The following is a 26,666-nucleotide window of genomic DNA, read 5'->3' on the forward strand; positions in this document are numbered from 1 at the left end:
GCATCTAAGAAACACAAATTTTATGTTTAGAGTTGGGTCCCATCCCTAAGGCATCTCATGTATGTGGTAAGTACTTCAAAAAAATCTAGAAAAAAATTCAAAAACTAAAACACTCCGGTCCCAAGCATTTTGAGCTATTCAACATGTACTCCTGTCTCTTCTATGAAGAAGGGCCTGTTCATAAGGCATCTTCCATGCCAACTCTTTTTTGCACTAATTTCATAGTCACCAAGAAAACTGCTAATGAGTTACTAGGTTTCCTGGCTGCATTGATGCTAGGAGACATTTCTATGACCAGACTAGTACTCTGGCCCAGGAGCTAATTTCTTGCTGGCCTTCTTAGTTAGTGTCAGATGACTCAGAAGAGGTCAGAAAATAGTGCTCTTAAATTACAAAGTTAGGAACTGGAACCTAAATTTGGAGTCTATTCCAAGGTATTCTGTGAGACGCTATCAAGGAAATGAGCCAATTTCTCTTTGGCAAGTCTGACATAATGTATCACAACAAGAATAAGGTGACCAAAACCCTAGAAATGTTTTATAGAGCATTAATTTCCCAAGAAATGTAAATAGGTCTTTAAAGTCTGAGAAATCCTGGGTTAAACAAAAGAAAAGCTGTATTTGTTTTAGTGAGACAAGTCTTTAGTTTGTTAATGTACACACAGCCCGCAAGAGGGCGCTGAAGTACAATGTATTGTTCATACCTATGCGCTCAGGGACTGCTTTTTCCAGGGAATACCTGTTAACACCAAGAGGTCTCTAGTGTTCAGTAGAAAACAGGTTGGACAATACTAAGTTTTGGCATAATGTTGTAAAGCAAAATGTTTGAAAATAGGTGTCTTTTACAATTCTAAATTATTGAAAATTCAAAATAATATTAATTTTTTAGTTATAAAAATATCCCAATACATTTTATTAAAGGACAATTTAGAAACACTGTGCTTAGTAGTTTCATTATGTTTTATAAAGAAAATGCCTGAATACAAACAGCAAATTCAATGGTAACTGTCACTGGGAGGACAGAAAACAATGTAGTCCATCCTCTCCATATCAAGAAATGCATGGTTAAAGTAATACACATTAGTAGGATTTGTTACCTTCAAAGACTTTATTCAATTTGAATTTTTAGAACAGACTCATTAAGATAGTTTTCAGCCAAAATTCTAAGGTAATTAACATATAAATGGGATCATGTTGAAACCATTTGTATGTGTGTATGTGTGTGTGTGTGCACGTGCATGTGTGTATATAAGGGAGTCAGGGGGTACTGGGGATCAAACCCAGGACCTTGCACATGCTAAACACATGCTCTACCACTGAGCTATATCCCAAAGACTTTAATTTAAACTTGACTTTTCACTTGCTATTTACTATCTCCATTTCACAATGATTTCTATTACATTATTTGTTGTTGTTGCTATCGGGTATTAAACTCAGGGCTTAGGCACACTGAACAAATGGTCTGTCTATAATAACCTACAAATGTCCAGTCCCATTTGTAGATTCTTTTGTGCTGATCCTGGGGCTTGAATTCAGGGCCTAGGCACTGCCCCTAAGATTTGTGGCTCAAGGCTAGTACTCTACCACTTAAGTCACAGCTCCACTCCTGGATTTTTTGGTAGTTAATTGAAAATAAGAGTCTCACAGATTTTCCTGCCCAGGCTAGCTCTGAACTGAGATCTTCATATCTCAGCCTCCTGAGTAGCTAGGATTATTGTGAGCTGCAGGTGTCCAGCTTGTAGATTTATTTTTATACTCCTATCTGATTTGGAAATTACCTTGTATATAGTAAATAAGGCAGCAGGCATATTTTTAAATGTCTGATTTTACACCTATGAAAGATAACCAATCTTAAAAAAAGGCTTAATTTGAAAGTCTTCTTTATTATCAGAACTAGTAACTAATATTATAGCATAGTTGCAAAGTGAAACAGCTACTTTAATCAGTGCCAGAATTGTAAATTACTTCAAATGCTACATTTTAAAGCTTATTTTAATGACCAAATATTATATACTATATAGACTTAAATTCTTTAAATGATATTTAAAAATAAAAAATAAATGGGGTATTGGTTATTTTGAAATGTAGTTATGAAAACAAGCTGTTATTAAAAAAAACAGAATCTGAAAGGCTTCAGACAGATGATTCTTGTTCAGCCTTTACATTTTAAAGTATTCAACCCAGAACTGGCTAAATAGAATGTTGTGAGGGACAGTCATGATGGTGAGTACTCCAAGAATGAATACAGTTCTCAAGATAGAGGCTAAGGATGCAACAGTTATCTTCTCTTCCCACAGCGATGGTCGAGTATGCCTGAAAATGCCTATGCACTTATATGAGGCATGAATAGATTGGTGAACTATAGTGAGATAAAGTCCTCACTTAGTGACTATTAAATCTGGGACGTGTTTTGAACCATGAGAATAAAAGAATGATCACACTGCTTCTGATTTCCTCATAGGAGTACAATGGTAAAAGGAACACATTTAGCTTTAGCATAGAAATTGAGGAGAGCAGCTGAAAGGCTCAGTTTTTTGGTAAGTATAGTAGATTCCCTTTATGAAGCTGGTGTTAGGAGATGGGACTCACATTTGTGCTGCAACTACCAGGTTGCACAGGACATGATTTGACCCTTGATTTATCCAACCTATGCACAGCACAATCAAAGGATGGAATAAACTTGATCTCACAAGCACACCCATTCTTCTTGGTGCCCTTGCCCAGCCAAGGAATCCCCTCTGATGACCTATCTCATGCTTCTGAGATCCTGAAGGTTCAGTTGACGTCTATGGCTCCCTGGCTGTCCTTTAGGTATCCTGTCCACTGAGATGACCATGGCCTCTCCACTACTTCTGTTCTTGACCTAAATCTAAGCTTCCACGTGGACAGTGGAGGTAACAGGTGCATGCTCAAAGTAATGATTTTCAAACTGAGCTCTTGAAAGTGCTTCTGAGGCCACCAAAGGAGGGTGTGGTGAGAGATAAGGACTAAAGCACAGCAGAGCCACTTGGGCATCCTATGAGCTATTCTTCTAGTGTCTCAGACATCAAGTTTTTACTTCAGCAGCACAAAGAGCTCTACTGCTTTGAGACACCACAGGAATCTGGGGGTAATGAGCAAAGGCTAAGCACTCAAGAATCAGAATGATTATATGCTGATAAACAAATACAAATATACATTCTCATTTCCCAAATACTTTCTAATGTACCCAGGTACCATGCTTGGCAGGGACCATGCAAATCTGAATAAAGGAAAGGCCATCCCCTTAAGATGCACCTTTGGCATAATATGTCTGCTTCCCTTGGGTCACTTTAGTATCCAACATTGGGAGAGGGTCACTAACCACATCAATAACCCTATCTTGGGAAACTGAGAGGCAAATAAACACATTTCTAGTTGACAAAATGTTGGATAAACCAATTTTTGGCAAATAATGTCATAATGGAATCTACTAAATTTAGATAGGAGAGCACTACTATAAGTGGTAGAAGCATTTGGAAAGCTTTGCTTATCATCTAGAAAACTAGTATGAAATGGCTTCTAGATACACGATCTGTAGCTACAAACAGATGAACACGTAGAACTTGCCACCTGATCAGCTTCAGCTTCAGAAGGGTAGCCATTGTGTTCTTCCTGTATCTCCTGCACAGCACCAGGTGCATGGACAAGAAAAGGCAGAGAAGAGAAAGAAAAACACGTGCAAACAGACAGGTGAAAGGACAGAATTTTTTTTTAAGAGACAGTAAGCATGTAAAAGTCGACACACCTTTCACAGCTTTGCAACTTACAACATTTGCCCTTTGGAGTTACAGAAATAACACGTAGGCCATCTATAGTACTTTCGGCCTAAAACGGGTATCTATTCTGTATTTGTATTGGAGTAGAAAAAAATTTTTAAAAAGCAAACAAACGTATTTCAAAAGATGTACTGGCTTCTTAAAATCAAACAACACTATAGCATATAGCAAAGAAACAAAGTAATGGGCACACCATGGGTTCATAAAAAATAAAACATACCATGGAAACCAGTTAAAGGCCAAAGTCAAGCCAAAATACAAAGCAGTTTATAGACAAGTATGTCAAATACAGTAAGCTTGTGTTCACTAACACCCCCCACTATATTGGCCAGAGATAAATTTCACTGTACACATGCACATATCACATGCTGGAGATTATATATATGCATATATGTTTGCTTAATTATTTATTACAAATCAAACACTGACTTAAAATTAGTATCACATTAAATATTTCTAACTGCAATATCAACAACATGCTTCAAGGGTCACATTATCTTTCAATTTTATCCAATCCCTTTAAAGATATATCACTCCTAATTTCTCCATGAAATCAATTCTTGTTTGAAACTTTCAAAACTGAACTTCAAGTCCAGCAGGTGGTATAAAAACTATGAATATCTAAAAGGGAAAGACTATAACCCTTTTCAAAGGTGGCATCCAATTTCTGAGGCTATGAATATGAAACTTTGGGATAGCTATACTTTAACTTCATAAAACTTTGGTTCCAATAACTATATTTCTTTTAAATACAAAAGCAATCAATGACAAAGTAGCAAAGCTTTAAAAGAGTTCACTATTTCTCACCTTTTGCTTTTGTTATTAAAGTACAATAATGCTTAACACATTTTATACTCATTCAGAACACTGAATTTAGTGCACCCTTTAAAGCAATGTGATTTTAAGTGTGTCCAGCTTTGTTTTTAATTTCCATATTACAAATACAAAGAAAACAAAGAAAATCATTATTTGATTAAAATTTTAAAACAGAAACTAATGAATTAAAAAAAATACCATAAAGTACTTCCAAGTCCATGCAAGAAAAAAGCCAAACACTAATCTTCAACAATGTGAATCAATGGAAGAAAATGATTCCCACAACAAAAGAAAACATGGTCAAAACAATATTTAAAAGGTACACCTAGCAGGGCACTGGTGGGTCACACCTGTAGTCCTAATAATAATCTGAGAATTGTGGTTTCCAGCCAGGGCACGGAAGTCCATAAGGCTCTTATATCTAACAAACAAACAAACAAAAAAGTTGGAAGTGGCACTGTGGCTCAAGTGGTAGAGTACTTGCCTCGGGCCAAAAAAAAAAAACAAAAAAAAAACTCAGGGACAGTGCCCGGGCCCTGAGTTCAAGCCCTAGGACCCACACAGAACCAAAAAGGGGAGAAAGGGGGAGGAAACCTAGTAACAAGAATTTGGCTTAACCTGATTATTTTGTACTACTTCATTGGCTTCAATAAAATTGAAAATTTTTAACTGACATCGTTAAAGAATACTGTCAAAATTCACACTGTTTTCAGTTAATAGAATTAGGTTAATTTTCAATGTCTGATACTAAGAGTTAAATGCATGCACATTACCAATCTTTGTCTTGTTCTATGAATATTCTGAAATAAAGGGAAGGAAAATTGTGAGGAAAAGATCAGCTATAATTTGCTATTGTTGAATTGTTAAAAATATTAACTAGGATTGGCTGGGCTAAATTTTTCTTCAATATAAGCACTTATGCTTTTGGGATTCAACATGCAAACACAAACATGACTGAAAATCTTACTTGGAGAGCATAGAGAGCATATGACCACTTATTTGGTGGTTCAGTTCTATCAAATGAATCACACCATGGGCAAGGCTGGAGAAGGCCTGGGTAGGCTTAGACATTTACATAATCCCTGCCAAGAGCCTTCATTTGGTCAGACTTCATGTAGGACAGGGAAAGTCAGTATCGCACACTAGTAACCACTTTAGCAACCTGCCCTCACACACACTGGATTTTACTGCACATAAAAACATCATAACAAATAAAGCATTTGTAGTGAACACTTAAAGCTATGACACAGCAGAGCAAATTGATCTGAGTGACTCATAAAAACCAGTGAGAAGGTAAAGGCCACTAAATAGACTAAGTGTTCCATAAAGCACAGACATACACAAGTAGGAGGCCCATCTGCCAAAAGCCAAATATCCTTACCCTTATATCAGGCCTCCTGAAAACCTGTTAGTTAAAATACAGAACATCATCATCTATTGACCTGTAAAAGATGCCATTAAGTTTAACTTCCCATTCCCTAAGAAACATCCCAATCCTCTATATAAGGAGAAGCAAGTCAATCCTAATGTATTTGCCCTTGAATTATCATTTAATATCAAATCAATTCTAACATGTTTGTCTTGTATTTTTTCAGGAAAGTCTATGACTTGAAGAAATGTATCAACTTTTGGCTAAGACAAACCACATTATTTTAAAAACCTCTCCTCAGTCAAGTGCTGTTACAAGCTATCATGACCAGGCTGTGTTTTGAAAAGTTCATTTGTGTTTCTGTTTGGAATACGGACTGCATTTTTTACATAGCAATGCTGAAATAAAAAAGGCACTTATGCTCCCAAACCAAGCCACAAAAACAAATAAAAAATTAAACTGAACCACAGAAATTGTTCACTGGACCCAGAGCACAGTTCAGCTATAGTGTTAAGTAACAGTATCATAAAACTGAGGTAATCATAAAGCTTAACATAATTTATATTGACATTACTCTTTCAATGAATACTTGGGACTCCCTAATTAAACTTCCTGATTTGCTTACCAGACTAGGAGCAAGATGCCTGTTCTATTGGACTTAGACAACGAAGGGAAAGCTCTGGGGAGGAAGTGGAGTGGCTCATCCCAGAAGGGATGGGAACTCCCCCTCTATTCAACTGGAACCCTGACTTCAGTAACATGATTGCTGCTCCTGAGGCACATGAATCCTAATAGCAGAGGAAACAGCGCACAAACGGATCAAACTCTTGGGGAACACTTTAATGATCTTTGTACCCTAGTCCAAAACCCACGATCACAGCATCTAACCACCGAGTGTTTTTTTTTTTTTAAATACAAAATCAAAAAAGACACTTATCAGAGTTTCTTAATGACTTTATGGTTTTACTCAAGAGGTATGAGATCACATGAATATGAACAACAGACCTCAAAAAATACCAGTGTATCATCTATTAAAATACTCTTTGAAGTCAAAAAGGTCTTCTGAATTACATGGCACTGTACCTCAAAAGAAATTAAGGTCTATAAATTCCTAATCAGACTGTTTAGATTAAGCAGGTTTAATCTGGAAAGGGCTATTTATCTTAATTATTGTGATAGTTTCATGAGCACACACATATGTCAAAACTTATCAAATTGTAGGCTTTAAATATGGGGAGTTTATCACTTGTTAGCTACACCTCAAGAAAGCTGACAGAAGCAAATAAAACTGCTACATGTTTATGGTAATTAAAAGCTCAAAAGAGAAAGCCTTCCACCCACAGACAACTATACTTAACTAGACTCAGTTTGTAATTCCTTTGAGAATTTCCTGTCACTATACACATGATTTATAACCTTGACCTCTAGTTTTAAAAAATGAGAAAATAAACTTTCTCAAACTACTTCCTCCCTTTTCCCAGTCTCTGCTGACTGAGTTTATTTTTTAATTCTTCTGTCATTTTCTTTGAGAAACAGCTGCAGAATAAAGTGTTCGAAACTTTTATGTTCAAGCTACTTAACATTTTATACATTTTAACTCATTTTATTCTTGGGGAACCTGTGAGATTAAATGATTATTGGCCCTATTTTTTTTTTTTTGAGAAAAGCAAGACATTTTAGGTGGAGAACTATCATTTCGACCTTGGCATTGTGACTAGATTTGTGACCTGACAATGTTGTAGGGTCTCTGCACACAAATTATAAAGAGAAATTCTACTTTGACGCTTCCAAAGTACACAGGGAATCTTAACTCTCTTCAAGGCTTGTTGAAGAAACCAACATCAATACTCCTTCCTTCTCCTTGCTTCCCCTTTCCATCTGAAATCTTCTATTCCAACGTGCTGGATTATTTGCACATTTTTTCTGTGACTACAACTTTTAATGCTTTGTCTGAAAAAACCTCAGTTAACACTGTAATCTAAAGAGCAGCATACTCAATAATATTTTTACAGAAATATGTCCACTGCAGAACCAAGCAGGACAACTGAGCCTCATCTATGGAACACATAATTCCTTGTCAAGGAGCCTTTGTGGAAGGAGAAAGAAACCTGAAAGTTCAGGGCTGGGAAGGTGGCTCAGTGATAGAGTGCTTGCCTTGCATGCATGAGGCCCTGGGTTCGATTCCTCAGCACCATGTAAGCAGAAAAAAAAGCCAGAAGTGGCACTGTGGCTCAAGTGGTAGAGTGCTAGCCTTGAGCTGAAGAGCTGAGGGACAGTGCCCAGGCCCAGAGTTCAGGCCCCACAACTGGACCCCCCCCCAAAAAAAAAGAAACCTGAAAGTTTGCAGAAAGAGGGATGATCATCAGGTTTACACTCACATAATTCTTTACCTACTTTACCGAAATCCTCAGTGCTCTAGGCATGAGAAGAAAGTCCATGGAGGTTTTTCCAAAAGTGTCTGTGTTTCTCTCTGCTTCTTTCCTGAAATAAACCCTTTCAGGTGCACGAAGAAGTTTTCATTTGGTTTTGAATCTTATTTTCATGGACACCAGAGGAGAGAGTAGTATTTTGAAGTCAGGAGGTCTAGGGACACCTAATGTCTGCTTTCAGGCTTCAGTGGATGGGATGACTACAAGGCCCTGGCCAGTTCTAAAATTCTAAGTGTGGAGTTATTTAGGCCTCATTAGAAGATTTCAGAAAATCTCTCCCAAACTGACACTTTAAAAGGCAACATGGAATTGTGGTTAAAAATGCAAGCTTCTGAATCACATCCAGACCCTACAGCTTAATTAACTGGCCACAAGGCCTCAGACCAGCCACACACTGAAGTCTTAGTCTTCTCTCTAAACCGGTGATGCACAATGCACCTCCAACACAGCTTGTTGGGAGGGCTACGTCAGTTAGGATGATTCTACCTGGGGTGGGATAAGTAGTTGGTAGATCTCAGCTGCCCCCAACTTGTACCACAATAATCCTTACATACCCGCATCCTTTCCTCATTTCCTATACATGGCAAGAACCTACAAAATGTAATTAATAACAAGAATAATCTAGCCAACAGAACCATGATACTATTCAAGTTGACTCAATATTTACCAACCCATGCCACACTCTAAATGGTTTTTAGTAAATCTAGAAAAGGCAATTGAACTGTGTGTGAAAGTTGTGGTGGGAATACAACTTCCTTCTCCTGTCCCAGCCTCCCTTTATATTCTCCTTGGAGGTTCTCCCAACCTACGCAGAGAGGTGAGGACTTTGTACAGATGGGATTTACATGATAAAGAAACACTTGGAGACTACACCCTTGTCTCACCAGCCTCTGAAGAACTCCCTTGGCTGGGCACCACCCCAAAAGGGGCCACAGTTGTCCCGGGTTGCCTGTGGTTGTGTTTAGCTCTGGGACTGCACAACCAGGCCAGGCCTTGCTCCAAGCCAGCATGGAAGAATAAATTAAACTGATACTGTGGTCTAAATCTGTTTGGCTCCTGTTGGTTTTCTGTTTTGTTTTTCCTTTGGTTTTGTTTCATGCTAGGATGGAACAAAGAAGCCCTGTCCATGTTATGCAAATGCTTTAACACTGAGCTATACCCACAACCTGTATCTTAGTTCTTAATAAGGTAACAACTGACACCCTTAAACCAGAAACTAAAGTTTTCAAACACACACGGTACTAGTATTATAAATAATAAGCTCACACTATACCAGGTACCAAATTAACTGCCTTACAAGGTTTGTCAATCCTCCTAGTAAACTTATATGAGCAATGGGAAAGTGAGGCAGTAACAGGTGAGATAATCTGCCCCATACTGTACATCTACCAACAGGAGAATAGGGAATCAAACAAAAGCTGGCTGGCTTCATAAAGCATGCAGGACCCAGGCCTCAATATACCTTCACAGGTTTTTTTGCCTCATTGAAGGTGCTGACGGGAACCTAAAATGCTAACTCCCACCAGGCCCTGTTCTACCCCCTCCTTTTTTGCTGACTCGTCTACTTAAGCACTTGACGCTGTCTGACGTGTACCATAATTTTCTGTGTCTCTTTGCTTCACTAACTTCAGCCTGGCCCTACCTCTTACATCATGCAAATGTGTTCACACCGGGTTTCTGCAAGTAGTTTGCTCCTTTTATATATAAAAATGATTGTAATGATACTTTATATTAAATGAGCATTTATGCTACATACATATACTGCCTTATTTAACATAGTCAATCTTCTTTGCAGATAAACCATGGTTAAGAAATGTGCTAAGTAACTGGGCCTCATAGTAAAATGTGCTCCAAGACCAATTTTATAATCATTTAGATAATTCAAGAATAAAGTTATTAAATCAAATAAATATTATATATATATATATTGTTTTGTTTTTTGGGTCTGGTCGTGGGGCCTGGGCACTGTCCCTCAGCTCTTCAGCTCAAGGCTAGCACTCTACCACTTGAGCCACAGCACCACTTCCGGCTTTTTTCTTTTTGCTTATGTGGTGCTGAGGAATTGAACCCAGGGCCTCATGCATGCAAGGCAAGCGCTCTACCACTGAGCCACCTTCCAGCCCCGTCAAATAAATATTATATTTTAAATTAATGAATCATCTTTGAGTTTATACCTTAGTGCTTCTATTCAAGGAAACATTATAATACTGTATAATTTTTTTTTTAGTAATCAGATCACTACAAAGAGGCTTTTAAAAAGGCAGTTTTAGCTTGGTACTGGTGGCTCATGCCTGTAATCCTAGCTACTTAGAAGCCTGAGATCTGAGGATAGTGGTTCAAAGCCAGCCAGACTCTATCCCCAATTAACCTCAGAAAAAGCCACAAGTGGCACTGGGGCTCAAGTAGTAGAGTGCTAGCCTTGAGCAAAAGGAGTGTTCAGGCCCAGAGTTCAAGCCCCAGAATGGGGAGGGAAAAAAAGCCAATTTTACTCTGCTAGGAAGTTCAAACTGTTCCATCAGAAGATGGTTCTGGGTAGAGTGAAACTGAGCTTTTTTTTTTTTTTTTTTTTGGAGCCTCAAACACCAGAAGTGTGTTCACCAGCTAACTTGACCTGAATCAAGGCCAAGGATGGACTAATAAAAATCTCCAGTGGCTAAACAATCTTCCCTATGTACTTTTCAACCAAATCAGCAAAATATAACCCCAGGCTCTGGGAATTTAACCCATACCTGAATCTTCCCTGATCTCCCTGGTCAAACCTTGCCAGAAGCAATCAATCAGAACGTCTCTCATAAATAAAGGAGGGAGGATAACAAAAGAGTAAAGTCTTCCAGAAATGTTTTAAAAAGTGAATAAGGATTAAGGGATGTCAGCCTGATTTCCACTTACAAAAGGAATTAGTATATTTATAACTAAACTAGTAGAAGGATAATTGTTGATTTTCCTAAATTCTAACCCTTTGTCAGTATAGTCAATTTTTCTTTAAATAGTCTCTCTAATATATCATGATTTCTTATAAATACTAATCAAAATGTATGTGCATGCAGTTTAGAGTCATTCAGCAGTCTGCAAAGAATTGACTTCTATGTATTTTTATTATTTTTAAGTAGTTGTACAAAGGGGTCTCAATTTAACAAGTCAGTTTAAAAGTACAATGCATCTTGATCAATGTCATCCCTTCTATCATTCTCCCCCATCTTTTCTAATTCTACCCATACTTTTGAGTTATGTAGTTCCTTGACTTTTTCAAGCTAAGCTTTTAAGATGATTGTAGATACAGGTACAATTGTGAGAAATAAAATATTCCATGTTCCCTGTCACCCAGTTTTCTCAGAAGTAACATCTAACACAGCCATAGTGTAGTACTAAAAGCAAAATACTGATATTGCAACATTGTGTCACTGCACTACCAAAGGACAGAAGAACAACTTCATCTCCATAAGGATCCCTACTGTGGCCCTTTCATAGCCATATCTACTCTCCTCTGTGCCCTCCAAACCCTTCTCAGTCTGCTGGCATCCATTAATCTGTGTCTGTTTCTGTAATTTTGTCATTTAGAGAACATTATATGCATAAAACTATCCAGTATATGATTTTTTTCTTTTTTTCTTTTTTGTCGGTCGTGGGGTTTGAACCCTGGGCCTGGGCGCTGTCCCTCAGCTCTTTAGCTCAAGGCTAGCATTCTACCATTTGAGCCACAACACCACTTCCGGTTTTCTGGTAGATTACTGGAGATAAGAGTCTCAAGGACTTTCCTGCCTAGGCTGTCTTTGAACCACGATCCTCAGCTCTCAGTCTCCTGAGTAGCTAGGATTACAGTCATGAGCCACTGGTGGCCAGCTTCCAGTATATGATCTTTTGATATTAGAATTAAAAAAAATTCCAACTTGCTGAGTGTATCAATCTTCCTTTTTTTTGTTAAGTAATATTCCTTGGCGTGGGTATATCATAGTTAAAAAGATACAGGTTGATTTCAGTTCTCTTTACGATTAAAGTTGGTATGGATATCCACATATACGTTTTTAGGTAAAAAAAAAAAAATGCCAAGGAGTACAATTGTTGGGACACATAGTAGCTATATGTTCAGGATTTGTTTGTAAAGAAATTATCAAACTATTTCCTAGAATGACTGAGTCATTTTACATATCTACCAACAATAGAAGGATGAGTGTTTCTTCACACTTTTGTGAGTTTTTGATGTTGTCATTGATTCTTTACAATTTTAATCATCCTGACAGGTATGATGGAATACCCCATCATGACTTTAATTTGCATTCCCCTACTAGTTAAAAATGTTGAGTATTTCATTTATATGCATATCTGCAATCTGTCTATTTCTCTTTGGTGAAATGTCTCTTTGTGTCTTCTGTACATTTTCTAAATGGATGGCTTGGTTTTGCTGTTAGATTTTAAATAATTTTATAGTCTAGATACTAGTCCCCTGCCTGATATGAGGTTTTCTCTATAGTTGACTTTTCATTATCTTTTGCAGAGTACTTTATAGACTGTTTTTGGTGTCAAGAATTCTTTGGTTTCAGATCTTGAAAACTTCCTTTTTTCCCTCAATGTTTCATGGTCCCACTTTTTTGTATGTGTCAGTACTGGGATTTCAACTCAGGGCCTTGTACTCTGGCTTGGCTTTTTCACTTAAGAATGGATGAGGCTCTACCACTTGAGCCACAGATCCACTCCTCAAAGGTAGTCTCTTCACAAAAGCTAGTTGAATAACTGAACTTATGCCTTCCCTCAATTGAATCCTTGTGTGTTGACTATATTTCTGTGGGCCAATTTGTGAGTTTTCTGTTCCGTTTCACTGATTTGTGTATCTATATCCCTGCCCTGGTCTTGATAACTGTATCAATGTGATATACCTTGAAATCATATATTCTGATTCCTCCCACTTGATTCTTTAATCATTTTAACTATGTTAGTTCCTCTCTGCCTTTACATATGAATTTCACAATAATCTTATCTGTATCTACAAAAAATTCCATGTAGGATTTTAATAGGAATTATGCTTCTTCATATATGAATTTGGGTACAAATGACATCTATTTTTGTGTTTGCCAGTCCAGGGGCTTGAATTTAGGGCCTGGAAGCTGTCCCTAAGCTTTTGTGCTTGTGCTTAGTGTTCTACTACTTGAGCCACAGCTCTACTTCCAGCTTTTTAGGTGGAGTTTCATGAATTTTCCTGCCTGCGCTGGTTTCGAACCATGAATCTCAGATCTCAGCCTCCTGAGTAGCTAGGATTACAGGCATGAGCCACTAGCATTCCACAGAAGTGATATCTTTATTATGCTGAATTTTCCATATACATGAATACATTACATCTCCATTAATTTAGATCATCTTTAATTTCTATATCAACACTTGGTAGTTTTCAGCTTTGCTAGATCGATACCTAAATATGTCATTGTATGGTGCTAATATAAAGGGTATTGTTTTAACTTATTTCCATCTGTTGCTAGTATATAAAAATAAGTTACCTTGCTAAACACACTTATTAGTTCCATGAGGATTTTTGCTTACTGTGTTTTTTTTTCCTTCCTCATCTTTAAGATTCATTCCTTTAACCATTCTTTTAGAATAAGAAAACTAGTGACAATTTCTCTTCACTGTCCATTTTCTGAAAATGTTCCTGAGCATATTTTTCTACATTAGAGTTTTCTTTCAAAACGTGGCACTTTCTTCCAACATGTTTTTTTGCCATTGGAATTAATTTTCTCCATAGGTAAGCTGTTATATTTCCCTTACTACCATCTGCTTGCTTTTTGCTTATTTTTCAGAAGTCTGACTATGATGTGTCTTGGTATGGATCTTTTGTTTGACTATGATGTGCCTTGATATGGATTTTCTTGTCTGAAATAGACTCAGCTTTGTAAATCTGAAGTGTATGTCTTTATACCAATTTGGGAAGTTTTCAGCCATTTTGTCTTCAGGTTCTTTTTTTACCCCTATTTCCTTTTTCTTCTTTGGAACTTTGACCAAACAAATGTTAGATCTTTTTTTTTTTTTTTTGGGTCCGGTCGTGGGGCCTGAACTCTGGGCCTGGGCGCTATCCTTCAGCTCTTCAGCTCAAGGCTAGTGCTCTATCACTTGAGCCACAGTGCCACTTCCGGCTTTTTTCTTTTTGCTTATGTGGTGCTGAGGAATCGAACCCAGGGCCTCGAGCATGCAAGGCAAGCGCTCTACCACTGAGCCACCTTCCCAGCTCTAGATCTTTTATTATAGCTCACAGGCCCCAGAAACTGTTCATTTCTTTCTTTCATTCAGATTAGGTAATTTCTGTTGATCTGTTTTTGAGCACACAGGTTCTTTTCTCTGACCTTTTTATTCTGCTGTTGAACTCACCCAACTGAGTTTATTTTCCTATTGTACTTTCTAGTTTAAAAGTTTTCATTTAGGGGTAGAGCGTCAGCCTTGAGCTGAAGAGCTCAGGGACATCACCCAGGCTCAGAGTTTCAGGCCCCACGAGTGACCAAAAAAAAATGTTTTCATTTAGTTCTTCCTTATCTCTTATATTTCTTTGCTGAAACTACTATGTGGCTGTTTTTTATTATTTCAAGCATGTTTTAATTGTTTAATAAAGTAAGCATACAAAATTTTTGCACATGATCCTAACATGTCTATCAACTAAGTTGATTCATTTGTCCCACACATACTCTGTCTCTCTCTGTGTTTCTGTGTTTGTTTCTCTCTGTTTGCTTCTGTTTTTCTCTCTCTCCGTCTCTGTTTTTCTCTCCCCCTCTCTTTCTCTCCCTCTCTGTTTCTCTCTCTCCCTCTCCCCGCCCCCCTCTGTTTAGTAGTCAGTATTTGCTAGGAATCAAATCTATAGCCTTGTGCAAGCAGTCTACCACTGAGTTACATCCTCAGTCAGCACTGATTCTCTTTTATCATTCAGTTTGACATCTTTTGCTATGCCAAGTGATTTTCAATTGAAACCTGGGTATTTTAAGCATTATGTTAGAGACTTTAGGTCTTATTTAAACCTTGTGTTTTAGCTGGCTTTCTCTGAAACTGCTCCAGCAGAAGCAAGTACTGCTTCATTACTTAAAGGTAGGTTAGGAAGTCCCACACTCATCTTCCATTGATATTAGAAGGTAGAGGAGTCCTTGTTACTTCAGAGCTGGGGCAACAGTTCTCCAACTAAACTCCCACGGAACCCTCTCTATCTGAGAGAAGAAAAGGCACTTCATTACTACTCTCACATGGTAGTCCCTGACACCACAATGTCAAGGCAATAGTAAAAATCCTGTCTGTCCACCAGGCATCCTCTGAAGGGGGTTGCCAGTCTGCGCTGGCAAAAGTGGAATCTAGGTTTCCCAAATGGCTTTGCTGATGGGATAGGTGTGCAGACAGGTTTCCTCGCCCCCCCGCCGCCCCCTGCCAGGGGTCTAGAAAAGAGTAAGTGTGTAAAAGTTTTCTTTTTGTGAAGCTTCCCTTTTCGTTGTCCCCTAAGTAGGCCTATTTCCCCATTCCAAACAAAGGAAACTATTGACTGTATTTCATTATAACTTGTTAACTGCATTTGTTTTTTGTTGGACATGGGCTTTGAAGTTGGGGCCTGGGCGCTGTCCCTTAGCTCTTTTGCTTGAGGTTAGCGCTATATTACCTGAGTCATGCTCCGTGTCTGGCTTTTTGGTGGTTAATTGGTGATAAGAATCTTAGGGACTTTCTAGCCTGGGCTGGCTTTAAACCACAATCTTCAGATCTCAGTCCTAGCTACCCAGTAGCTAGGATTGCAGGCGTGAGATACCAGCACCTGGCAACTATATTGTTTTATCTAATCTATGAAATATTACATTCAGACAATCTATTTTTTGCCAGTCTTGGGGCTAGAACTCAGATCCTGGTGTTGTCCCTAAGTTTTTCGTTCTCATAGCTATCTCTCTACCACTTGAGGCACAGCCTCTTGAGTAGCTAGGATTACAAGCTTGAGCCACTGACACCAGGAATTGTTCTAATTTTTTCTTTTAACTCGGGGGAGAGAATTGTTTTTTTTACTGTTAGTCTAGTAAGGATAAAAATAGGTGAGTTGGTAGTGAGAGAGTAAGAAAAACAAAACAATTTTTGACATTTCCTCTAATAGAAAATTATCTTCATTTTCAGGCTAATCTTCAGGATGATTTGGTATTAAAGCATGCATTTATTAACTTAGCTGGCCTCAATTCAACAATAATAGCTACCTACTCTTTCAACTGGGACAATGTTTGCTAAATACTTGTCATTTCACAATACTACCTTGGCAGGTTTGGCTTGCTGTTTTTGCATACCACTTAGACCAATATTAATATTTGTCTTCCTATTGAGTTAAAATATACACCTTTTGTATACTTTGCCTGCTCTAAGCAATAACATCCATTAAATTACAAGGCTGGTGTGTTAATTTTTCTAATGAACAATAAGAAAACTATATTTCTAGTGAACAATAAAATAATTACATGACTACTGTAGTATGTTCACAGTCATATCATACAAACTCATTTCATATGAAACTCGTGATATTCTTGCCACTCTGTGGGTGAAGTGACCCCATACTGACTGACAATTCCTAGTATAAGTATAGAAAGAAAAAGTAATTGTTGTCAACATCTATCATGAGTTGCTAATTATTTGGGTTTATAGAAATATACTAGGAAAGCTGGGCACAGGTGGCTCATGCCTGTAATTCTAGCTACTCAGGAGGCTGAGATCTGAGGATCACGGTTCAAAGTCAGCCCCGGCAGGAAAGTCCGTGACACTCTTATCTCCAATAAACCACCAGAAAACTGGAAGTGGCGCTGTAGCTCAAGTAGTAGAGCGCTCACCTTGAGCTGAAGAGCTGAGAGACAGCACTCAGGCCCAGAGTTCAGGCCCCATGACCAACAAAAAAATATATAGAAATGTAGTAAGAATGTTTGGTCCATAACCAACTTACAAGATAGAAACTTAGGAAGCCTAGGTTTCAGATTTTATTGTGTATAAGAAATATATGAGTCGATTCATTTCTTCCCTTAGAGATTCTTATTCACTAAGTTGGAGGCACTCAAGAAGCTGCATTTCTGGGAGCTGGTGGCTCATGCCTGTAATCCTAGCTATTCAGGAGGCTGAGATCTGAGGATCGTATTTCAAAGCCAGCCTGGGCAGAAGTTTGTGAGACTCTCATCTCCAATTAAAAACCAGATGTAGCACTGTGGCTCAAAGTGGTAGAGCACTAGCCTTGAGTAAGTGATAGAGCTCAAGGACAGCACCTAGGCCCTGAGTTCAAGCCCCACAACCAACAACAACAAAAAAAGAAGCTGAACTTTTTACGGACACCCAGAAGGAGCACTGGTGTGGGAAGACACAAGGGTCACTTTTTGGAAATCAGTGGATGGAATGGTTAAGGACAAAATCATTCTAGCTCTTCAATAGGATAATTTGAGTTCAAATTCCAAATTCTAACAAGGCACTTGACCTCTCTTGGCTTTCTTTACCTTACCTACTCAGTGGTGTTTAGAAAGATAGCTACTTCATTGGTTTGTTTTAAGATTTAAGTGAATAATATATCGAGAAGTTTTATAGAACTAAGTTCAATTGTAGGACGTTTGCCTACCATGTACAAGGCACTAGATTCCCCAACAGTACAAAAAAATGTGTTATAAAACTATATATGCCAGCTGGGCATTAGTGGCTCATACCTATAACACTAGCTACTGAGGTGGCTGAGGATCAGTTTGAAGCCAATCCAGGCAGACCAATTTGAGAGACACTTAACTTCAATTAACCAGCAAAAACCCAGAAATAGAGGTGTGGCACTAGTAGTAGAGCACTAGCTGAGCAAGTTGAATGAACACAAGCTCCTGAGTTCAAATTGCAGTACTATTAAAATTAAAAAAAAAACCCAAGTCATAAAGTTAGGGTGATACTGTACATGAAGATGTCTTTCTCAAACATAGAATAACAAAGAAATATATATGTTTTTTATTTGCTTGTTTGATAAAAGATCTTGCTATGTAACCTAGGCTACCCTCTAACTTAAAATCTTCATGCCTGCCTCAGCCTTGAGTTCTAGGATTGTAGTTAGGCTTTTTTCTTTTCTTTCTTTCTCTTTTTGGTGTGCCAGTATTGGGGTTGAACTCAGGGCTTACACTCTGTCCCTTAGCTTTTGTTTCCGTTCAAGGTTGGTTGGTGGTCTACCACTCCAGCCACATCTTCACTTCTTACTTTTACATGGTTAATTAGAGATAAGCATTTCAAGGACTTTCTTATTTGGGATGGTTTCAAGCTGGGATCCTCAGATCTTAGACTCCTGAATAGCTAGGATTATAGGAATTCATTTCTTCTAATACAATAAAACTTGATTTTTTAAAAAGAGGAAAATTGCTATCTAAGGACCATTTCCCTCTGAATTATAAAACTAGGGCTATTTATACTAGATGCTGGTAAAATTTCTCTTCTAAATTTTACATTAAGCAACAGCAAACCTTTATCCCCATTCCCAACACACGGCAGTTATGCATCAAGGGACCAAAGGCTCACTTGAATTAAAACCTTTTGCAAAGTTTCTTGGCTATTTAATATACTGAAAATGAATTATTAAATACCCAACTTTGCTTACCTTGTAATCTCTGGATACATTTTCTGATGTCACTGAACCTGAAATCTGACTAGAAATTGTAGCAGCTATAAGCTGTTTACACCATTCAACATGTGACCCTGTAGGACTAAAAGAAATAGTGTGATTAAAAAAGGTTAAAACATAGACCCCAGCACTGAAAAATGAGTACTGGATAGGGATACATCGACATTTATTAGATGAATAAACTGTTATTAAACTACTTGGTTGTCTTTACATTTACTATAAGAATAGCAATATTGACTGAAAATAGGAAGATTAGGTTCCTGGTTAAGTTTACTTGAACCAACCAAAATTTTCCAGAACAAGTTTATAATTCTATGTGCTAGATAAGCATATTATTTTCTAATACTTACTGAAATTTTACTCTATCACCATTTCATGGAAGAAAGGTTTATTTATGTATGCATTTATGTAGGTATGTATTTATTTATTTATTGCCAGTCCTGGGGTTTGAAGTCAAGGCCTGGGCACTGTCCCTGAACCTCTTTGTGCTTAAGGCTTGCGTTCTACCACCTGAGCCACAGCACCACTTCCAGCTTTTTCTGAGTACTTTAATTGAAGATGAGTCCCAGACTCTTCTGCGTGGGCTGGCTTCAAGCTGTGATCCTTGGATCTCAGGCTCCTGAGTAGCTAGGATTATAGGCATGAGCCACCAGTGCCTGGCTCAAAGAAAGATTCTTGATAGAGTGTGTACAGAAGATGAATTCCAAATGAAATATTTACCTTATAGCATGTGATTTTGAGGCATTCAATTTCTTGTAGGCAGGTTTAAATCTAGGAAATAGTGTACTTTTGGGTAAAGAGACAGTTTTCTTGGCAGTACTGAGAATTCAACTCAAGATCTCACACTTGCAAGGCAGTTGCTCCATCCCTCCAGCCACACCCAAAGTCCTGTTACTGTTTTAGTTATTTTCGAGAGGGTTTCACTTGATGCCTGAAGTCAGCTTGGACTGCTAGCTTTTTTGTGCTTCTCTATGCTGCTGAGGATGACCGGCAAGCCACTGTGCCCAGCCATTCACTGATGTGGAGTCTTGTGAATTTTTATACCTGGGCTGAGTTCAAACCAAGATTCTCTGCTTTCCATCTCCAAAGTTGCTAGGATTACTAGTTTGAGCTACTAAACCAAAGAGATTCAGTGGAGCAACACTATGATTTTTTTTATTGTGAAAATACCGTACAGAGGGGTTACAATTACATGGGCAAGATAATGAGTACATTTCTTATCAAGCATAGTAGCCTCCTCCTTTGTGACTATGATTTTTAAAAGAATAAACTATAGCCAAGCTCTGGTGACTTACACCTATAATCCTAGCTACTCAGGAGGATGAGATCTGAGGATAGTGGTTCCAAGCCTGCTTGGACAGAAAAGTCCCACGAGATTCTTATCTCCAATTAACCACCCAATAACAGGAAGTGGTGCTGGGCTCAAGTGGTAGAGCACTAGCCTTGAGCACAAAGAGGCTCAGGGATAGTGCCCAGGCCCTGAATTCAAGCCCACAACCGACAAAAAAAGAATCAACTAGAAAGTTGATTTCTTGTGTGTCTAGTAGTAATATTACCTTACATTTCTATAAGTACTTTAACATGCAAACAAAAGGTTCTTATAGGACTGGAATTTTGGCTCGAATTGTAGAGTACCTGTCTAGCAAGCAGGATGCTTGGAGCTCAAAGGCCAGCAATGCTGAAAGAAAGTTTCTTCCAGTTGTTTATGTCAGAGCCTCATAACCATGGTCTGACAAGAAGGCTCGACAGAGATGAGCCAGTTTGTTTTTGAGATGAGAAAAATGGAAGCAAAGAGGTAACAACATATCCCATTGGGAAGTGGTTATCCTTTACATGGCACAGCCAGTAATGTGCAGCTTACTGAATTAAAGCCTGTACCACAGATGTCTACCACCTGCCTCATGTGAAAACACAAACACCAGGCAAAGAAAATGACATCTTCCACAGTATTGTAAATGTTGAAAGCATTTCCACATACGTAGCCTTACCCAGTGTCACAGTGACCATTTTACAAACCAGAAAATCAAGCCTCCAGTTTTGTGCTGCTAGATCACATGACTAGTAAGTGGCTTGGCGGGGCTCTTAACACCTGACCTAAAGAACCATACTCAAAAGCAGTCAGAGAAATTACAAATTGCCTCCAGGAGCCAAGTTCCTCTCCTGATTTGTCACAACACTAATCAAGTAAAGCATGAGGGCCAGAAACACTTATGAAAGTTTCCCATGCAATAAGCCTGAACCAGAGGATTGGATGGGGGGGGGGGCGGGGGGAGGCTGGGAAGGGATGGGAAGGGTAAACAAAGGAGGAGCCTGCAATGCTTGATAAGAAATGTACTCATTATCTTGCTCATGTAATTGTAACCCCTCTGTACAGTATGTTCACAAAAAATAAATTAAAAAAAAGAAATGTAAAAAAAAAACCCCAAACCCACATCTCTAATTAAATCCACACTTGTATTCAAAGACATGTGAGAGCTCCTGGAAATATGCAAAATAACATAAATATTTGTGGTCTCTGATTAAGAAAGTCTGAAGGTTGAAAATATAAGGAAAACCACTTGAATAAGCATAAATTCCCAGGGTGTACTTTAGAAATCTATCATAATTTCTGACTGTAAGTGAGAAGGCTAAAGGGAGATTTTACTTTCCTTGTTTCAGGCAGTAGTCATCTTCCCTTTTAATGCTTTTTCATACTGCTTTTTTCTCTGTCCCTACTCACCCCCAATTGCAAAGGGAAAAATTGTGGGAGCCTACTGTTGACCATGAGTGGCCTATTGCTATCATCTGCTCAGCTCCCTTCCCTAGTTCTGCAGATAGGGACACTTCTCCTTTCTTTAAGGAACTGAACACACTTCAGGGGACTCTATAGGGAGAAGGGCTGACGCGCTTCCTTCTTCTCTTTCCTGTTAGCTCCTGAACTGTGGGGTCTGTCTAAGGTATACTGGAGGCCAATTTCTACCTCCAAGCACCTTAAGACACAGAGATTTTTTAAAAAGCAAAGACACAAGAGATCAGGAGTCTTGGCAACACTGTTCCAACCCTGGTCCCAATTGTGCTCAAGGCTAACTCATTCCCCATCTGAGGAGCAGTGAAAACATGAACTGTGACTGAGATGTTTAATCATCTGCCACAGGAAGTGTCCTGGTCAGTGCTGTTAGACACACAGCGATAAACCCTGATAACTTTGCTTTTCACCAAGCCACATCCTCTCACAGCACCACAGCTTCATCATCACTAAGACAAGTATAGTACTGGGAAGAGAAGTGAGAGCCCATGGTCTGGGGAGTAGAGCTGAGCCAAGCCTGTAGAGTCTGACTCCACTCAAAGAAGAGCTCAAGCAGCAGCTGGTCAACAAGCCACAATTGAGCCCCCTCTCTCCAGTGAGTCTGCACAACTGTCCTTCATGTGCCACCTGACACTGGAAGCTCACAGCTCTGCCTCTCCAACTTGCTCTCTCTGGATACTAATGCCTATGCCCTCACAGCTGAAGAGTCCACCAGGCTGGATGGCTCTCTGTGTCTCTCTGTCTCTGTCTCTTTCTGTCTTCTTCTCCAATTTGCTCTCTCCAGATCCCAAATGCCTATACCTTCACAGCTAAAGGGTCCACCAGGCTGGCTCTCTCTGTCTCCTGCCTGCTACATATTTAAATGCCACCCTATTCCAATTCCTTTTTTGTGTACCCCAGCATTCTCTATTAGCCTCTTAATTCACGAACTAAAAGAGAACTGAACTCTCCCTGATTTAGATCTCTAGCCCAAGATCATGTTAGCCAACTGCCTCTTTGACATCTGTTCAGGGATGCATGTAGTTAACATCTCATGATTGATATGTCCAAGGCCAATACTTCTCCCTCAGAAAGACCATTTTTCCAATAAATCTTCAGCAAAGATGGAACAAATCCTATTGGGTCTACTGTGTAGTTCTTCCTCAACTTCGTGTCTAGAATGTGACTACTCCCATCCTCTTTCCATCGCTCTAGGCTAAGCTACTATTTTGACCTTACCACAATTGCCTCCTATCTCCTAGTTTTTTTCCTACTCCAATCCTTTACCTTTTCTGTCTATTGTCCAAATGACAGCTTACTCAAATCCATAATATGTCACTTGTCTGTGCCAGAGTCCCCAAGAGATCCCTTAGGCCTCTGAGGCTCTCCACAAGGTATTCCTGTGACCTCTCTGACCAAATCCCCACTTAGCTCCTTGGTACATACACCTACTCTCTTTGGTGATTCTTGAATACTTCCTTCTCACTCCCACCCCAGGGCTTTTATACAGGTCTCTAACTGGAAAGCTGTTAGCTCAGGTATCTCTATGGCTGAATCCATCTCAGGGCAATATTCAAACGTCACCTTTGTCAGGTGTTCTCTGATCACTTTACGTAAAATTTGAACTAAAGCTTAGTAGACATCCTTCCTATTTCTGCCCCAGCTAACTATTTTTCCATATCACCATGTAACAGAGAATACAATTTACTTGGCTTGTATCACTCTCTCTCCTGGCAAACATGTGTTTCACAAGAAGAGAAATCTGGTTTTTTTCCTATTGTATTCTCAGGCCCAACACAATGTCTGACACAAAGTAGGCACTCATATTTGAGAAAAAATGCATGAATAATTAAGCTTTTTGATAACCCACAGACTAGACTCTCCACTTCCAGTATATTTGTCATACAAATGCAAAGCAATCATTCTAGAGTGTCAAAGGAATTGCACAGCTCCCTTGATTAAAAGCATTCTGTGGTCCCCATAGCTAGGGTGACCATATCATTCCTCACCCAAACCAGGACAGAACTGAATGTTTAAAAGGTTTCAGTGCTGTTAATCAAACGATTCCAACAGCTATGCCAGGACAATTCTGGGCAACATGGCCTGCAGTATCCAACTACTCAGAGCTAAGGAACTTGTTAAACATGCAGAATAATGAGCTGGACTCCACAGGTAGACTGACTAGATTTATGGTAGGGACCACAATCTGCATTTGCATACCGTGAGCAGCATCCCCCACTAATGGGATACTGGCACAGATTCCTAGGCACATCGAAGAGGCCTTCTCTATTACCATTCCCCATATCATCACCTGACCTAAATGACTGCATTCTGCTCTCATGCCCCAAAAGTCATCCCCACTAATGTGCCCTTTGCTAGCTTCTAATTCTTCACCATTCAGTTCAAAGGTCAGCCTTACTGAGAAATCCCTTCCTTACAGCCCATCTATCAGATGTCCCACTACCCCAAAATATCTTTACCTTTACCTAGTCACAGAACAGGAATTATGGAGACTATAGAGCTTTTAGAAAATATTGATTTCAAATGGATGGACCTAGAACAAATCATGTTAAGTGAGGTAAGCCAGGCTCAGATAGACAAATGGAGCATGCTTTTCTCCTATGTGGAAGCTTGATCTAAAACATAAAATACACTAGGACATGATAAATTATACAGGCCTCTAGGCATCCACACACAGACCAAAGGGGATAGTATTAGGAGAGGAACACAAAGGCACAATGCCTATGTGCTTCTGAGCATACAAAATAATATTTATTAAAATGAACTCCAGGAAATAGAAACAAGAGGATTTTTCTTTGTTGTGGTTTTCATTTTCTTTTCTTTTTATCTTGTTTATCTGTCTTTGGGAGCATAAAGAGGGCACAGAAATGGAGGGACAAAAGGTGAGCAAATGCAGCAGTGGTACTCACTAGACATTATGTTGAAAATGAACTATCCAAATTGTGGGTGGGGATGGAAGGGAAAAACTAGGAGAGAGCGAGGGAAGGGGTGACACTGTTGAAAAAGAAATGTACTCATGACCTGACTTATATAACTGTAACCCCTCTGTACATAACCTTTACAATAATAAAAATTAAAAATAATTTTAGAAAGATTTTCAAAGAAGAAAATAGATCCCTATGAAACTGACATGTTGAATTGATATCCCTCATTACAACTACTTACAGATAATAAATAGATAATTGGGACATACTCCACAATCTTAGTGTAGCCTTTCCACCTGTAGCCTTGCACTTTTTCCCATTCAATTTCAATTGATGAGTTTGTATTCTCATAAAAAGGTAACTCAGAGCGCAGACTCATCTGGTGCTAGTTTGGATCAGTAAGACCTCAGATGCTGGGGGATACTTGAAGAGGACTAGTCCTCACCCTTGCAAGTGCTACCTTAGGTAATGTCTGGGTGATTGATTAAAATATACTGTAATTACATGGAGGGAGAAACAAAGGAAAAGGGAGTGCTTGTTGTTCTCATCTTTGGAAACTCCCAAAACTTTAGTACATTCTGTGACTAAGTCAGGCAGGAATGAGCAGCTGAAACTGACAAAGCTAAGTGACAGAAACAAATGGCCAAGATGTGAGGAAGCCAATGAAGGAGGCCATCTCTTGTCTGCCCACCATGGGGTGGTGGCCTTTCCCAGTTGAACATGGCTGGTTTATGCCTCCAACCCATTTCTCTTAGTTCTGCCACTGCTTCCCAAGTAGCCCTCTGATGTGTTCATTAAACAATGCCCAGTCCCTTCAAAGTGTGAAGTGCGAGTTAAAGAATCTGCGTTCTTGCCTGAGCAGTCTGGAAATTTGCCACGGGGGCATCTTTATCTGCATCTGCCCCAGCTGCATCGCCTGAACTTCCTATGTCCCAGTCCCCACCCCCACTCCAACACTGAAGACGCCGAGCAGTGGCAGCGGGATCTAAGTCTTCAAAGCACAGGAGGAAATGTGAAAGAGCCTGGGCAACATCTCCCCTCACAGGATTCACGGCCTAGCTAGGATAAACAAGGGGTGGCCCAGGAATAGTAGTAGGTGGTGGGGTGGCGCGGGAAGCGGTTTGACAGTTCCGTCGTCCCCCAGGGAACCGTGCAGCTGGCTAAGCGGAAGTGAGCCAGGTGTTCCGCCCGCGACGAGTCCAAGGGCTGCGGCTCGGGATGGGGAGCACCGGTCTCCAGGGAGACCAGAGGAGGCCGTGGAGGTGCTGCCCACCCTGCCATGCCTACAGTGCTATGAGTGAAGGGGTACTGGGCCTCCCGAAGGGCCTCCGGGAGTCGGGGTGCAGGAGGCCATGGCAGCCTGGGGCCCGCTTACCTCTCCAGGGTTTCTAGGCTGGGCTGCCGGGAGGCGGCGCAGGCGCCTCCGATGGCCCGAGGGGGTCTCCTGCCACCTGCCGGGCCCGGGCCCCCAGCCCCCTCGCAGCCCGCAGCCGCCGCGGCCGCCGCCGCCACCGGCCTGTCCATGGCGCGCCAAACCCCAACCGAGCCCCACTGCCACCGGGAAGCCGCAGTTGGGACCGGGGGAGGGGGGGGGGGAGATGACAGTTGGAAAGGTTCCGCCCCGCGCCTCCGGCGACTCAGCTCCGCTGCCAGCCCTCCTCAGGCAACTGCCGCCATTAGCTGTCACCTGGCGGCCCTGCGTTACCCACAAGGCCGCGCGCGGAGGCGGGGGCGGAGGGCGGGGCGGGGAGCGTGGCTACAGGGGGCGAGGCTGGAGGCGCGCAGCGCGGGAATGGGCGGGGAGAATACCTCGCTCCTCCCTCAACCCCGCCCAGGCTTCACCAGGCGCCAGTCACCAGTTGGGGAGATTCACATTATTCACACAACCTGCTTCACAGATCTGCACTAGCACCAGTCGCTAGGATTCAGTCTTTAAATGGATTT

At 40.1% G+C, this 26,666-nt stretch overlaps 1 protein-coding gene across 7 annotated transcripts in view; it reads right to left on the bottom strand.

Moving 5' to 3' along the window:
- Mtmr1 (myotubularin related protein 1) overlaps positions 1 to 26,425 on the bottom strand; it is a 64,257-nt gene extending 37,832 nt beyond the window's left edge. Inside the window, exons 1-5 of one of the 7 annotated variants that reach the window (XM_070039584.1) lie at positions 26,098 to 26,334; positions 18,990 to 19,095; positions 5,994 to 6,017; positions 5,386 to 5,412; positions 3,591 to 3,641 (exon numbers count right to left, since the gene is read on the bottom strand). In XM_070039584.1, coding sequence (XP_069895685.1) covers positions 3,591 to 3,641; positions 5,386 to 5,412; positions 5,994 to 6,017; positions 18,990 to 19,095; positions 26,098 to 26,246 — 357 coding nt within the window. In that variant the 5' untranslated portion in view covers positions 26,247 to 26,334. Of the gene's footprint in view, positions 1 to 3,590; positions 3,642 to 5,385; positions 5,413 to 5,993; positions 6,018 to 18,989; positions 19,096 to 26,097 lie in introns of all 7 variants that reach the window. The other 6 variants (XM_070039585.1, XM_070039586.1, XM_070039587.1 and 3 more) reach the window with 6 other exon arrangements.
- Positions 26,426 to 26,666: the final 241 nt, after the last annotated feature.

This window comes from Dipodomys merriami, unplaced genomic scaffold, assembly GCF_024711535.1.
Source record: "Dipodomys merriami isolate MVZ:Mamm:240054 unplaced genomic scaffold, mDipMer1.0.p SCAF_3, whole genome shotgun sequence".
Lineage (NCBI taxonomy): Eukaryota > Metazoa > Chordata > Mammalia > Rodentia > Heteromyidae > Dipodomys > Dipodomys merriami.